Genomic DNA, 15746 nt, shown 5'->3' on the forward strand with positions numbered 1-15746 from the left:
ATTTATTACAAGAAGAAAACGAAAGCCGATGAGAAGAATAGAGAGCAGTTGAGTATAATTTCATTGAAACTCAAATGCGTCTTCTCTAGTCTGGAATTCAATTTCCACCCATTTCGCTTGATTACCCACGAACTGATTTTTTGTTCCAGTTCATCAGCACGGACCCATCTTGATTTTGTAGATCATCGCCGTCATCTGCGGCGGAATTCTCTGGTGTTGCTTCCAAGTTCTGCGGCGGCGATGTGAATATCCATTGAGAGTATTTGTAGAAGAAGAAGAATATGGAGACCCAACAGTCAGGGAGGTTGAGATTCTCGTTTAGGAATGCGACCGTAGCTGTGTGCTTGTTGAACCTGGTGGCGGCTTTTCTTATGCTTCAGGGTTTTTTGTTTGCTGCCTCTTCCCGCAATAGATCCTCCTCCACAAACCCTAATTTGGGTTCGTTTCCTTCACCTCTCTGGAATTTTCTCTTCATTGCTTTTCTGATTTCTGCAAATTCTTTGTGAAGTAATCTAAATATTTATTGTTTTCTTAGGTTTGATTTTTAGTGCATCAAACTGATTCTAATGAATGTTTTTGCCGCTGATCAGAGATGCTAGGGTGATATTTTGAACTGACTATGCTTGTGGGTGGATTGCTTAGATGAGGGCTTAGGTATCATGAACTACAAGAAAACAAAAAATTGCGTAGGAGTGTTGGGGATTGTTGGGAGGGAGTAGGGGGGTGCATTGTGAGATCTCACATCGATTAGATAAGGGAACGAATGTTAGCAAGAACGCTGGGTTCTGAAGGGGGGTTGATTGTAAGATCCCACATTGATTGGATAAGGGAACGAATGTTAGCGAGAATGCTGGTTCCGTAGGGGGGCACCCTTATAAAGANACGAGAATGAAGCATTTTTTGTAAGGATGTGGAAACCTCTCCCTAGCAGACGTGTATTAAAACCTTGAGGGGAAGCCCCGGAAGGGAAAGTCCAAAGAGGAGGACAATTTCTGCTAGTGTTGGATTTGGGCCGTTACAAATGGTATTAGAGCCAAACACCGGGGGGTGTGCTAACGAGGACATTGGCCCTAAAGGGGGTGGATTGTGAGATCCCACGTTGGTTGGAGAGGAGAAGGAATGAAACATTTTTTTATAAGAGTGGAAACCTTTCTCCAGTAGACGCATTTTAAATCTTGAGGGGAAGGATGGAAGGAAAAGCCCAAACAAGAGAATATCTACTAGCGGTGGACTTGGGCTATTACATCCACATTGGCTAATTAAGGGAGTGATCATGGATTTATAAGTAAGGAATACATTTCCACTGGTACGAGGCCTTTTGGGGAAATCGAAAGTAAACCCATGAGAGCTTATGCTCAAAGTGGACAATATCATACCATTGTGGAGACATAGCCTGTTAGGAGTCACGATCCTCTACAATGGTATGATATTGTCCACTTTGAGCATAAGCTCTCATGGGTTTGTTTTTGGTTTCCCGAAAAGGTCTCATACCTGTGGAGATGTATTCCTTACTTATAAACCCGTGATGATTCCGTGATGACTCCCTCCCAACAATCCTGTTAGGAGTCACCCTCCCAACAATCCTATGTCTCCCTCCCAGTGGAGACATAGCCTGTTAGGAGTCACGACCCTCTACAATTGTTTGTCTAAATCTAAATGTACTTATTAACCGAACTTTTCAATGGAAAAAAATTGTTGTCTGAATTGTTCAGCCCTCCTTTGTTTATGCTCTATACTTCTTGACAGAGCCTGTTAGGAGTCACGATCCTCTACAATTGTTTGTCTAAATCTAAATGTACTTATTAACTGAACTTTTCAATGGAAAAAATTTGTTGTATGAATTGTTCAGCCCTCCTTCGTTTATGCTCTATACTTCTTGACAGAGCCGGTTAGGAGTCACGACCCTCTACAATTGTTTGTCTAAATCTAAATGTACTTATTAACTGCCCTCCTTTGTTTATGCTCTATACTTCTTGACATCACTTGTGTGATTAACTTAGATAATGGGTGAAATTTCATAAATCTAAATGTACTTATTAACTGAACTTTTCAATGGAAAAAATTTGTTGTCTGAATTGTTCAGCCCTCCTTCGTTTATGCTCTATACTTCTTGACAGAGCCGGTTAGGAGTCACGACCCTCTACAATTGTTTGTCTAAATCTAAATGTACTTATTAACTGCCCTCCTTTGTTTATGCTCTATACTTCTTGACATCACTTGTGTGATTAACTTAGATAATGGGTGAAATTTCATAAATCTAAATGTACTTATTAACTGAACTTTTCAATGGAAAAAATTTGTTGTCTGAATTGTTCAGCCCTCCTTCGTTTATGCTCTATACTTCTTGACAGAGCCGGTTAGGAGTCACGACCCTCTACAATTGTTTGTCTAAATCTAAATGTACTTATTAACTGCCCTCCTTTGTTTATGCTCTATACTTCTTGACATCACTTGTGTGATTAACTTAGATAATGGGTGAAATTTCATACTGCAGATCAACTGAAGTATATCAGGGAATCAGAAGAGATTCGACTTGCCATGCAGCCATTGGAACTGATTAAAAGGGTAAGCATCTCAAGTATATCCTATAACCCATCAAAGCACAAGACATAAGTCTCATGAGTAAATAAAAACCGAACCGAACCTCCTGTGAAAAGAAAAGAAAGAAACGACAACGATGACTGAAAAATCGTCTAAGCAAACTTTATGAATTGAATTTAACCTATGGAGATGATTCGGTTTAATAAGTTTTTATGTGAGATCTCACATCGGTTGGAGAGGAGAACGAAGCATTCTTAATAAGGGCGTGGAAACCTCTCCCACGTGTTTTAAAAACCTTCACGGGAAGTTCGAAAGGGAAAGTCCAAAGGGGAAATATCTGCTAGTGGTGGGCTTGGGCTATTACAAATGATATCGAGCCAGACATTGGGCGGTGTGCCAGCGAGGACGTTGGGCCCCGAAGGGGGAGTGGATTGTGAGATCCCACACCGACTGGAGAGGGAAATGAGTGTCGGCAAGGACACTGAGCCCTGAAGGGGACTGGATTGTGAGAGATCTTACATCGGTTGGAGAGGAGAATGAAGCATTCTTTATAACGATGTGGAAACCTCTCCCTAACATGCGCGTTTTAAAAACCTTGTGGGGTTGGACGGTTACATTTTTAGGTTTAGTTTACACCCTGATGTCTCTGCATATTCGGAATTTTCTTTTGCATTGAAGTTTGAATTTCATTATTGTGTTCAGGTAAGGGAAATTCAGCAGGAAGCATACTATGAAAGTGAAGATATACAAGAGAAAGACTCCAAGCAGAATGCTGCCATTGATCTTTCTAAGAGATTGAAAGACTTCCGTTCTCTCAATGATGCTTCCAACTTAAAAGGTACCATTTTTAGGCTCTGAAATCATCTCCCTCCCCAGCTTCACCCTCCACTATAACATCCAAAATCAGAACAACCGAATTGGTTCGATTTCATTAAATCCATAATTTTGAGTTCAACAACATATGATGTAGAGAAATTTGAACCTCTAACCTCTCGATTGAGAGTATATGTAATCTATTCATTTATGCTCGGGTCAACTAATTTCATAAAATATAGAATCAAACATTAGTATATCAGTTTAGTGCGATAGCTTTTTAAAATTCGGGTTGGTGGATTGTGAGATTCCACATCGGTTGGAGAGGGGAACGAAACATTTCTTATAAGGGTGTGGAAACCTCTCCCAGAACCTTGAGAAAGCTGAAAGAGGGTAGTATCTATTAGCAGTGGGCGTGGGCATGGGTTGTTACGTGGATGGTTTTGCTGGTTTCAACCAATTTAGTCGGTCTAATGATTATTTTTTTATTCTTCTTAAACCAATATGTCAGAGTTTTCAAAACTGGGTATAGCTCAAATTCGTTAAAGTACATAGCTTTTGACTATAGGATTAGAGGTTTGAGTCTTCTACCTCACATGTCCATGTGGATTTTGTTTTTAAAGAATAAAGTTGAGTCCGACCTGTTTACACATGGACCGCCGTCCTGTGTCTGAGCTAATATGATATGAACGATTTGTGAATTGTGACACAGCTTTGGAGGAATGGCGGAAAAGGAAGATGGAAAGAGCAAGAGTNGAGCCTGTTAGGAGTCACGATCCTCTACAATTGTTTGTCTAAATCTAAATGTACTTATTAACTGAACTTTTCAATGGAAAAAATTTGTTGTATGAATTGTTCAGCCCTCCTTCGTTTATGCTCTATACTTCTTGACAGAGCCGGTTAGGAGTCACGACCCTCTACAATTGTTTGTCTAAATCTAAATGTACTTATTAACTGCCCTCCTTTGTTTATGCTCTATACTTCTTGACATCACTTGTGTGATTAACTTAGATAATGGGTGAAATTTCATACTGCAGATCAACTGAAGTATATCAGGGAATCAGAAGAGATTCGACTTGCCATGCAGCCATTGGAACTGATTAAAAGGGTAAGCATCTCAAGTATATCCTATAACCCATCAAAGCACAAGACATAAGTCTCATGAGTAAATAAAAACCGAACCGAACCTCCTGTGAAAAGAAAAGAAAGAAACGACAACGATGACTGAAAAATCGTCTAAGCAAACTTTATGAATTGAATTTAACCTATGGAGATGATTCGGTTTAATAAGTTTTTATGTGAGATCTCACATCGGTTGGAGAGGAGAACGAAGCATTCTTAATAAGGGCGTGGAAACCTCTCCCACGTGTTTTAAAAACCTTCACGGGAAGTTCGAAAGGGAAAGTCCAAAGGGGAAATATCTGCTAGTGGTGGGCTTGGGCTATTACAAATGATATCGAGCCAGACATTGGGCGGTGTGCCAGCGAGGACGTTGGGCCCCGAAGGGGGAGTGGATTGTGAGATCCCACACCGACTGGAGAGGGAAATGAGTGTCGGCAAGGACACTGAGCCCTGAAGGGGACTGGATTGTGAGAGATCTTACATCGGTTGGAGAGGAGAATGAAGCATTCTTTATAACGATGTGGAAACCTCTCCCTAACATGCGCGTTTTAAAAACCTTGTGGGGTTGGACGGTTACATTTTTAGGTTTAGTTTACACCCTGATGTCTCTGCATATTCGGAATTTTCTTTTGCATTGAAGTTTGAATTTCATTATTGTGTTCAGGTAAGGGAAATTCAGCAGGAAGCATACTATGAAAGTGAAGATATACAAGAGAAAGACTCCAAGCAGAATGCTGCCATTGATCTTTCTAAGAGATTGAAAGACTTCCGTTCTCTCAATGATGCTTCCAACTTAAAAGGTACCATTTTTAGGCTCTGAAATCATCTCCCTCCCCAGCTTCACCCTCCACTATAACATCCAAAATCAGAACAACCGAATTGGTTCGATTTCATTAAATCCATAATTTTGAGTTCAACAACATATGATGTAGAGAAATTTGAACCTCTAACCTCTCGATTGAGAGTATATGTAATCTATTCATTTATGCTCGGGTCAACTAATTTCATAAAATATAGAATCAAACATTAGTATATCAGTTTAGTGCGATAGCTTTTTAAAATTCGGGTTGGTGGATTGTGAGATTCCACATCGGTTGGAGAGGGGAACGAAACATTTCTTATAAGGGTGTGGAAACCTCTCCCAGAACCTTGAGAAAGCTGAAAGAGGGTAGTATCTATTAGCAGTGGGCGTGGGCATGGGTTGTTACGTGGATGGTTTTGCTGGTTTCAACCAATTTAGTCGGTCTAATGATTATTTTTTTATTCTTCTTAAACCAATATGTCAGAGTTTTCAAAACTGGGTATAGCTCAAATTCGTTAAAGTACATAGCTTTTGACTATAGGATTAGAGGTTTGAGTCTTCTACCTCACATGTCCATGTGGATTTTGTTTTTAAAGAATAAAGTTGAGTCCGACCTGTTTACACATGGACCGCCGTCCTGTGTCTGAGCTAATATGATATGAACGATTTGTGAATTGTGACACAGCTTTGGAGGAATGGCGGAAAAGGAAGATGGAAAGAGCAAGAGTGCGAGAAATGGAGAAAAATGGGACACTGAGATCCCCAACTTCTAAATCCGTATGAACTTTACTTGTGTATGTGATTCTAAAGTGAAAAAGCTTCATACCCTCCTTCTTATACCGAATTAGCTCGGACCGAATTAGCTCGGGCTGTGTTCGGGTTCAAAGACAGAAGAGATAAGAGAGTCCTAATACATGTTTCATTACTTTAACCTCTGCTTGTTACAGGAATGTGTTAAAAAAAGCTCTTTCTTTCTTCTTCTTCTTTTTTTTTTTTTTTTTTTTTTTTTAATATATTAATTAAAACAATTAATAAATAATTTCTATTAAAATATAAAATATCATAACAAATTCAATAATATTTATGAAGTAAATGTTAAATATAATTTCACATAATATTCTAGACATATATTTATTTACTTAGTAAAGAATGAAATATATTTATATAATATAAACATATAATAAAAGTTAATTTTGAGATTTAGTTTTAATATATATATATATATGTATGTAAGTGGGGTAGGGCAGGGATTTGGTAATTCTGAATCATGTTTAGTTAACAGAAAAAAATTCTTTTTATACTCCCTCCCTAAATCTCCATTTAGAAGAAAATTTTCTTCTTGAAGGGAGGAATTGTATCTAACAGGCAAGATAACATAGGACAATCATTCTTACTTGAAGCTCGTTCTGCCATAGCGGAAATAATCACAATACTTCGAATGAGTTTTATTAAAAAAAAGTATACGAAAATCAAAACTTGCAAAAAATGTGATGAGCTCCCAACGAGGATCGAACTCGTGACCTTTCGCTTACGAAGCGAATGCAATACCACTATGCTATGGGTCAACTGAACTGAAGTCACATTTCGCTGAACCCAATACAAAATATGGTCACTTATTATTGCAAAGCATCTATGTATGATCTATGTTCCTTCCCAATGGGCGTAGGGGCTGCTGCTGCCGGTGAGCCTCCTAAGGGGCCTGCAGGGACAAAGGTGGTTTAGTAGAACACATGGTTCTGTACCATATCAATGGGTTAGTTCTTCTAAGAACATAGTTTATGGTTGGGTTAGTTCTTCTAAGAACATAGTTTATGGTTGGGTTAGCTCCTTCAAAACCTTCAATGGGATCTTTCACATAGTAACAAAGTGTGTGGTTCAATACTTTTGCTAATACTTTTTCCCTATGGGCAGAGATACAAGTTACCGTGTATAATTTTCCTGCAAGACTTCTATTTCCTCATTCATACCCTCCTTCCATTTTGGAATCCATCAACGCTTCCTGCACATTACAAGGGTAATTGATTTACAACAAGTGCATGTGATTTTGATTTACAACAAGAGGTAGTATTTAGTCTTCTTCACCAAGTAAAGAAAAAGGAAATATCTGAAAACAAATATGCTTACCTACTAATATACTATGCTTGTTTTTCTTCTTTTAAAAAAATTTGCACCTAAGGCCATCCCAAATATTCGAAAGAGCAATCGTTGAGTAGATGCTATGCTACTCAAAGACCACTGGCCTTAGCCAACAAGGCCGCCCGTGGGGGCTCTAATGTGCTATGTCTGTTATCGTACGATAATCAATAGAAATCAGCAAAACTCAACCGGTAACGATCCTAACCCACCACTAGCAGATATTGTTCTTTTTGGACTTTGTCTATCAAGATTTTCAAAACGTGTCTGTTAGGGAGAGGTTTCTACACCCTTGTAAAGAATATTTCGTTCTACTCCCAACTGATGTGGGATCTCACACGACCAGTCTTAGGATCGAGTTGAAATCTAAGAAGAAGTGATGAATGGAAAGTGGAACAGAGACCAAGTGAGAGATGAGACACAAATGCTGACGCTCCTTTGACACTCACTGAGAGAGGGATTGCTTCTTCAACAGTCTGAGGGAGAGACTTCATCGAGGAAAGTAAAAGAAACGAAGCTGGCACTTGATAAATCCCAAACTTAATTTGGGTTAGTTAGATGGATCTTTCTGTCAGTTTGGAGTTCAAAGAATATTCTAAGTAGATGGCATCTTCAGCAGGAAATCCATCAATTCTCCACAATAACAACACTTCAAAGCTACCCTGAGTTCAAACGAGGGTAATAAAGAAGCCAAAATACATATAAAGAAAACCAACTAAGCTTATATCTTCAACGAGCTATTGCCTACTAATCTTCTAAGGCGTACACCGAGTAGCTAGTTTCCTTAAAATCAGTAGCAGAGAATAAGGCATTGCCGTTCCAAGGATAATCGATTGCAATCCAAGAAAGAATATCAGAATTAAAAAATACGAAACACCATCACACCACTGATTAAACAACTCATGTCCTCAGAATCTAACAAAGCGCAAAATAAAATCCACAAGAAACGAAGACAACAGTAAACCTCCCCCCGAAACAAAAGGAGCAGAAAAAGACGGCGCAAAAGAATCCGGAAGGCCGTTTTCTGCCATTAAAGAGGAAAAATAACAAGATTATACCTTCATCTGAGAAGACGAAGCTACTTCCACTTCAGGATCTGGCGCAGACATAGCCACTTCCAAGTCTTTAACCTCTCTTTCTCCTTTCTTGGAAACTAGACACGAAGGAAAATTAGGGCAGGAAAACTGTATTACCAGTCGTGCCTACCTTTTATACCTTTCTTCGACCTCCCGCCCGTGAAAAGTTTTTATTTAATTTTTTTTTTTCAATGAAGGTTAAAAACGTCTTTTCGCTTCTCTGGATTTGAATTTGGGCTTGGGCCAGCGTAAGGCGGCGGCCCATTTGATCATTTGCAATAAAGAGGCAAAATTAATTTACTAATAAATTAATTATAAAAAAATCGTTAAATATCACTTAAAATACTTCAAATTGTTAAGAGTTTACATAACTCTCTTTTACTCGGGTGTCATTATTATTATTTTTTTATTAAATTTAAAAAAATATATCTCTAAATTTTTTTTCATAAAAGTATTCTAATTACCGACGTTTCATGCTATTGTCAAATCAATTTTTTTTATTCAATATTCTAATAAATTATTGTGAAATGTATATAAAAAATTAAGGTTAATATTTGAATTTATTTAAAAGAAAAATCAATAATATTTTTTTTATTTTTAATAATTTAGCTTCTTTTTTTATTTTTCGAATTGTACGGATAAAGGAAGAAAAAAAACAGCGAATAAATTAATTACGTACGAATTTATTTAATCGGGGATTTATGAGTCAAATACCGTGTTGATAGCATGATCGAGTGGTTGACTGTTGGTTGACCGTTGACCGACATAGCGTGGCCAGCTTTTTGGACGGTGCCCATAAGAAATCAGATTTTTTTAATTAAAAAATAGGAAAGATTCAATTTTATTGTTATTTACTTTTTTGCTAATTAATAATTTTAATAATATTTTTACATAAATTTAAATTTTATTAATATCGTCAAATTAAAATTAAATGATTTTGTCAAAACTCACAACTTATAACAAAATTTTATTTTATTTTTCTAATTTTTTAATTGTACTTTTAAATACTAATTTAAATAACAATTTTAATATGTGTTTAATAAATTTTTAAATGTAAGTTTCCGAAATTTTGTTAATAATACCTTGGAAATTTTAATTAATTTAATTAATTAATTAAAATTTAAACAAATTTAGAATAAAATTTAAGAGTTTAAAATTTGATTAAATGCTTCCAAATTTTAAAATATTATTAGACACAAAAATAAAAATAAAAAATCATTTAAAATTTTAATTACACTAAAAATTATAATTCAATTTACCTTTAAATTTGCACATTATTTTATTTTAGTATAATTGTATTATTTTACATTGAAGTGACATTTTTAAGCTATTTATATTAAATATTTATTAGAAAATTATATATATATATATATATATATATAACTATAAAGGGACAATGTCCCTTGGAGAGGTCAAAGGAGTAAACATAAGTGGGGTTTGGCAACTTAATTTTAAATTACAAAAATTACTTTTTTTTTTTTTTTTTTTTTTTTTTTTTTTTTTTTNGCGAAAGTTTGCACGAAAGGTCCCTAAGAAATTATTTGGTTTCACAATTATTTTAATTTAATTTATGTTTGAAGGAAAAATAATAATAGTAATAATATTATATTCCCGTCAACCATATGAAAACGTCGATGTTGTTTATAAATAATAGCGGATTCATAACTTATTAAATATATATTTGAGATTTTCTCTTTATTTTAAAAATATTTTTATTATTTAAAAAATTAAAATATTATCCTGTATACTTTTCAAAATTATCATTAACGTATAAATTACTTAGAATATTAGACAAGATATAGGCATGTTAGTGAGCTAAAACAACTTGACGTTCACGAGAATGAAATAAGGGTAGTTTTGAAATATTTATACAAGTTTAGAGGTAATGTTTCAAATTTGGTGAGTTTTCATCTTTTATATCGACAAACTTAATTCTCAAGCCGCATGTCAAAACTCATCGAAATCCCGGCTTTTGAGGTTATGGCTTGAGACCCTATACAACCCTCTTCAAGATTGTCTTCGACACTGTGCCGCCTCATTCTCTCAAACTTCATGTATGTTACGACTTAGCTTCAATGCACACTCGTGGTGTGTTGGACGATGCATCATCTTCTTCGGTCACATCGTGACACTTCTCAATCTTAGCACAAACGTAGCCAGATAGATGTCATTTGAGAATCGCCCCTTCTCTGTCTACGACTAATAATAAAATTATAATTACATGGTAAAAAATATAATCTTAATATATATATATAGAAAATTATGTCATGATATTTCATAACTTTTTACCGTCCTTGATAGCAATGGTCAACGACAAAGTCTTCCAAGGTCCACTTCAGCCACCCAAGTGATTTTTGTTATGAACCTAACTTTTAATTATTAATTTAATTTATTCGATACGAACAATATTTTTATTCAACGACCACTATTAAAAATTTCACCGCTAATTTATATTTTTTTTATACATTTATTCAGGTAAAAAAATAATAATAATGGTTAAGAACAGATTCATGGTACGTACTTTTTTTTTAATATCAGTGTCTAAAAAGAATCATTCAGCTCGATAATTATTTAGTCATTTCCAAAATTAAAATTAAAATTCTAAATTAAATTTTAATTTAACTAAATTAAAATTAATTTTATTTTATATAATAAAGTTTAAGGCTCATTTTAGCACCATAATATCTCATAATCTCAATCCTAATCAATGTAATAAAATATGTAAAAAAATAAAATAATAATAATAATTAAGGTAATTAAATGCTTAGCTGTTAATCAACTTCAACTTTTGTAAAGTTCTTTTATTTTATTTAATTTATTATTAGAGCATATCCCTTTGTTCTACCTTGTCCGTACCAAAAAGGTTATCAATTCAATTATATCCTTCTATATAAACATATATTATATACTTTCTAACATTGGATAAAGATATGATGATCTCAATTTCAATAAATTTATTATATGTTTCGGGTTCACCAGTTTCCTTTAAATACCAATATGATCATAGCTCAATGGTTATGACACGTAATTTTTGTAATGCTCAGGATTTAGAATTTGAATTTTTCACTTGATGGCCCCGACATTCCCCTACACGTAATTTTTGTAACCCTCAAGTTTCAAAATCTGGATTTTTTACTTGATGACCCCGAACATTCCCTTACGATATGGTCACTTTAGTTACTCTTTGCTTCTTAAGAGTAAAAACTATCGCCACAGATCAACGCGAGTTATTCCAGCTTGTTTTATCTTCACTTACATGCATCTTAAGAAAGTTCTTAAGAGGTCACCTGACACAGTATTGTTCCAAGCAAAACACACTTAACCATGAAATTCCTACGATTGAGCTACCGGAAAAAGGAATGTGCACTTTGTTCCTTTACTCCCGAGATTCGAAATTCAAATCTTCATTCCACATCAACAACAGATCTAAGAGAACGAAGCTTACAATTTACTTTTGGTTTTCGTGTGCGTATTTAAAATCACGACATCATCAAATTAAACGAGTCGTAAATACACGGATTATTATTTGATTAATTTTTTATGGATGGGTGTAGAGCAAATAAATATTAAATTAGATATGGTTGGTGAAATTCCATAATGGGATGGGTTTGTGCATAACACGTTTGCTAGAAGACGATTTTGAAGCAATTCCAAAGCTATCTCTTTGGAATATTTTTCTAAAGTAATTATTTCTTTTTTAATGAAATAAAAATTATTTTTTAATTGAAAGCTAAGCTATAGACTCCTTAATAGAGTAGGGATTTGAATGTGGGGAGAGATATTTTAGAAGTTGGCAGCCAAAATTTCTTGAAATAAATAAAAAAAATATATATTTATAAACGGATAATTGTCGTATAAATTTTGAATTTATATAAATGACTTTAGTAATATCTTTCCCGATGAAACAAATGGCAAGAATGATTTTAGTCCAGATGAAATAAACGCCAATTTTCATCATTTATTTATAAATAATTTTCAGACCGTCGATGATGGGAAGTGAGAGAGTCACTTGTTTAGTCTTGCAGTGCACTCACTCCCGCTACGAGAAAGAAATGACGCCCCAGCTCAACTCGAGACCAAGACCGCTTACAACTTGCACCAGGTTGAAAAGGCAGCCGAACCGCCCGGGCAGCTCAAAACATAATCGAAAATTATTCTTAAAATTTCCAAAAAATGCATGCAAAAAATTCTCTCAGAGGGTAGGAGTAAGGAAAGGCAATGTGTCCAAATGGACTTAATTTTAATGTCTCAAAAGGCTGAAAATGGCATAAAAGAAAATATAGTATTTAAATGAGGATATAATGGAGATTGCACATCTCATCTCTCCTTTAATCAAACAGGTGGAAGAATCCCATTGGATACACAATATTTTTAAAATTGAAAAGGTCATCCACTCACAATAATTAAATTATTATATTTTAATTACTTTTTTTCTTTTTATTTTGGTTCAAGGAGAGGGGTTTACGTGGCCTAGGATCTCTTTTTCCTCCTATTAAAAATCCTCACTTTTCATCATTATTACAATTATTATTATTATTATTATTATTATTATTGGAATTTTTAAGTCACCTAATGCTTTGGCATCTCCAAGGTTTGTCCTTTCCTTATTGAGTATCATTGCCAACAATTCTCCTTCTCTCTTAATGTTAGGACGGATGTGTTTTCGGAACAGATATAATTGTCTCGTATCTACGAATCATAGAGAATTTAATGGACGTCTCAAGTGAATCCGAGAAGATAATAGCATATAAAAACGACATACTATCAAAAAGTAGCTCGAAATTGAGGCATGTGGGACGGGTATAGGCTATATCAGAGTACTAAGTTGATAGAAGCTTAGCTGATTGATGAATCATGGCTAAAAGAAAGATCTTAATCATGTGACAAATTATTCTCAAGCTTGGTTGATGTGAAACTATGATAATCTGCACTGAACCATTTCAAATCTGGAAAAATCCTACTGGAGAGAATCTAAATATGATCTATTTACAAGGCAAAAGAACACTATGATAGTTAAAAATATGGAGAGAATCTATGTATAATCTAGATGACTCCAAGCTCATCACTTTATAATATTTTTCCTAAAAGAATGATGGAAATCTAGTTAAAATAATCAAATGGGTCATCTTTCATAGAAGAAGAATAAGATTAGACAGTCCCAAAAAGAAGATGAAGTTTTAAAAAAAGGGAAAAGAGCAATACACAATAAAATATTGATGAGGACATATATGCCATTATATAATATTGTTTCGAAAATGATGATGATCACTATAACTTGAACAGTAGACATGATCAGAAAAACTATGAAACCATGAGTGAGTATATAAATATGCAGCAGATATTAACTAAATATGCCATAGAAATCTGGAAGAGAGACAGAGAGAGACAGAGAGAGGAAAAGTAAGGCTTTGGAAGATGATGATGATGATGAGTGAGCATTTTGGTTGGGGCAAAGTGGAGGAAGAAGGATGGAGGAAAGGGCCTTGGACTGCTGAAGAAGACAGGTTGCTGATTGAGTATGTGAGAGTTCATGGTGAAGGAAGGTGGAACTCTGTGGCTCAACTTGCAGGTATGAACACATAAGCAAACAGCTCTCCTGAGTTTCGGGTCGGTTCGGTTCGAGTTTTGGAGTGTTCTATTAGTCACTTTAAATTGAGCATTTGTTTCCCCTCATCACTTCTCCTAAATTCAGTATTCGATCCCCTGTTCTTCCATCGCTTTTCTTCTTTGGTTTGAGTCATCATTTGTCTTTTTCTTTCTTCCAACTTCTTAAACTTTCAAAGCCAAACTTTTCCCTTTTTCTAATTCGTTTCTTCTTTTGGTGCATTCAGGATTGAAAAGGAATGGGAAGAGTTGTAGGTTGAGATGGGTAAACTACCTGAGGCCAGACCTAAAGAGAGGGCAGATAACTCCACATGAAGAAAGCATAATTCTAGAGCTTCATGCTAGATGGGGGAACAGGTAATCCTCTCTTCTTTTTTGCCATGTTAAGGGGCCCAAGTTTAACAAGAATTTTCGGGTTCGGTATCATACTTGAAAATATGAAGTGTCCAAAATTATGAATAGCTAAAAAGAAATAACCCTTGTAAATCCTGTAGGTGGTCTACCATTGCTAGAAGCTTGCCGGGAAGAACTGATAATGAAATAAAGAACTATTGGAGGACCCATTTCAAGAAAAAGGTAAAGGTAACTTCTATCTGCAATGAAAGGCCCAACCCTCGATTTTTAAGAAAGCATCAGTATCAACAGCAGCAGCAACAACAACAATATTGGGAGATCCTACGACGACAACAACAACATCGAGAACTCCTAAGACAGCAACAACTGAACCAACAACCTAATATGAAAACTGAACTAAGCAGCTCTAAGCCTCAAATAAGCCAGGAAACTTGTACTCCCATGATCAGTAACTACAATACCCAAATAACTGATCATCATGATCACCCAGGAAGCCTCTTGCTGTCAGTGCCTGAGGCAATTTCCATAGAGGACCAACAATTATGGGACGGATTCCTGTGGAATTTTGAGGATTTTCAAGGCAATCTCACACCAAATTCTGCATTTGGAAAAGCAAATATGCACGATCTAGTAACACCCTTTTGTTGAATTTTTTTGGTAGAGATTAATGATTTAACTTCATCGTGTTTTCATCGTAAAAGTGCTGGAGAGTAATCCAAATCTTACCTTGAAATTTTATTTTATGAACTTTTGTATGCAAATTACAAGACAGGCTTAATTATGAATCTTATCATGTATGCTTCTGGGTAATAAAAAGGGGAATTTGATTTGCTATGGTCCAAAATTTTCTACAAATTGTCTCTTTTTTATTCTTAAACAAAGTATATATGGAGTATGGAGATACGAATCTTCAATGAAAAGTATAAATCAGTTGGATAATGCAAGTGATCTCGAGTGATAGAAAAAGCTGCTAATCAACCCACTTCTATTGTTCGAACACAAGCACTTAGTCCTACATATTAGGATAAGGCTGACTCCTTAAATATTCATTGATATCTCGATTTGATTATTGATTGGATTTCGAATTCATCAGGGATAACAAAATTTTCTATTGAGATAGAGCTCTACTAAGAGCTGATCCTAACAGCATAAAGTATCTCTAGCTTGATCAGGATGGAATCAAAGAAAGAAATTTCTTCCATATACCTAGTCTAAAATCTATATAAACTAATACCAAGCTGTCCGACAACTTAAGGATACATAAAACTCATGTCTTCAATGGAAACTTAGAAATAATGGTA

General features: G+C 35.2%; 2 protein-coding genes, 1 long non-coding RNA gene and 1 other non-coding gene across 4 annotated transcripts; 2 read left to right on the forward strand and 2 right to left on the reverse strand.

Moving 5' to 3' along the window:
* Position 1: 1 nt before the first annotated feature.
* On the forward strand, positions 2 to 6217 carry LOC111778147. The gene is made up of 4 exons (XM_023657815.1): positions 2 to 438; positions 2495 to 2565; positions 3244 to 3379; positions 5964 to 6217. The coding sequence occupies exons 1-4, from the start codon at positions 282 to 284 to the stop codon at positions 6059 to 6061; spliced, it is 462 nt and encodes a 153-aa protein (XP_023513583.1). The 5' UTR covers positions 2 to 281; the 3' UTR covers positions 6062 to 6217.
* Positions 6218 to 6654: 437 nt separating this feature from the next.
* Positions 6655 to 8635, reverse strand: LOC111778918. The gene is made up of 3 exons (XR_002812615.1): positions 8470 to 8635; positions 7203 to 7277; positions 6655 to 6977 (listed from the first exon to the last, which is right to left on the reverse strand). It is a non-coding gene; the product is annotated as an uncharacterized LOC111778918 (long non-coding RNA).
* TRNAT-CGU lies at positions 6770 to 6842 on the reverse strand. Its single transcript has one exon. It is a non-coding gene; the product is annotated as a tRNA-Thr (tRNA).
* Positions 8636 to 13787: 5152 nt separating the features above from the next.
* Positions 13788 to 15273, forward strand: LOC111779158 (transcription factor MYB62-like). Its single transcript, XM_023659235.1, has 3 exons — positions 13788 to 14056; positions 14319 to 14448; positions 14586 to 15273. The coding sequence occupies exons 1-3, from the start codon at positions 13903 to 13905 to the stop codon at positions 15091 to 15093; spliced, it is 792 nt and encodes a 263-aa protein (XP_023515003.1). The 5' UTR covers positions 13788 to 13902; the 3' UTR covers positions 15094 to 15273.
* The last annotated feature ends 473 nt before the right edge of the window (positions 15274 to 15746 follow it).

Source organism: Cucurbita pepo, chromosome LG17 (assembly GCF_002806865.2).
Source record: "Cucurbita pepo subsp. pepo cultivar mu-cu-16 chromosome LG17, ASM280686v2, whole genome shotgun sequence".
In the NCBI taxonomy this organism is placed as follows: domain Eukaryota; kingdom Viridiplantae; phylum Streptophyta; class Magnoliopsida; order Cucurbitales; family Cucurbitaceae; genus Cucurbita; species Cucurbita pepo.

Coding starts and splice junctions, on each gene's coding strand:
- LOC111778147 (XM_023657815.1), top strand. CDS start 282: ATGGAGACCCAACAGTCAGGGAGGTTGAGATTCTCGTTTAGGAATGCG. Junction 439..2,494: donor CTCCACAAACCCTAATTTGG/GTTCGTTTCCTT, acceptor TTCATACTGCAG/ATCAACTGAAGTATATCAGG. Junction 3,380..5,963: donor TGATGCTTCCAACTTAAAAG/GTACCATTTTTA, acceptor ATTGTGACACAG/CTTTGGAGGAATGGCGGAAA.
- LOC111779158 (XM_023659235.1), top strand. CDS start 13,903: ATGATGATGATGATGAGTGAGCATTTTGGTTGGGGCAAAGTGGAGGAA. Junction 14,057..14,318: donor CTCTGTGGCTCAACTTGCAG/GTATGAACACAT, acceptor TGGTGCATTCAG/GATTGAAAAGGAATGGGAAG. Junction 14,449..14,585: donor CATGCTAGATGGGGGAACAG/GTAATCCTCTCT, acceptor TAAATCCTGTAG/GTGGTCTACCATTGCTAGAA.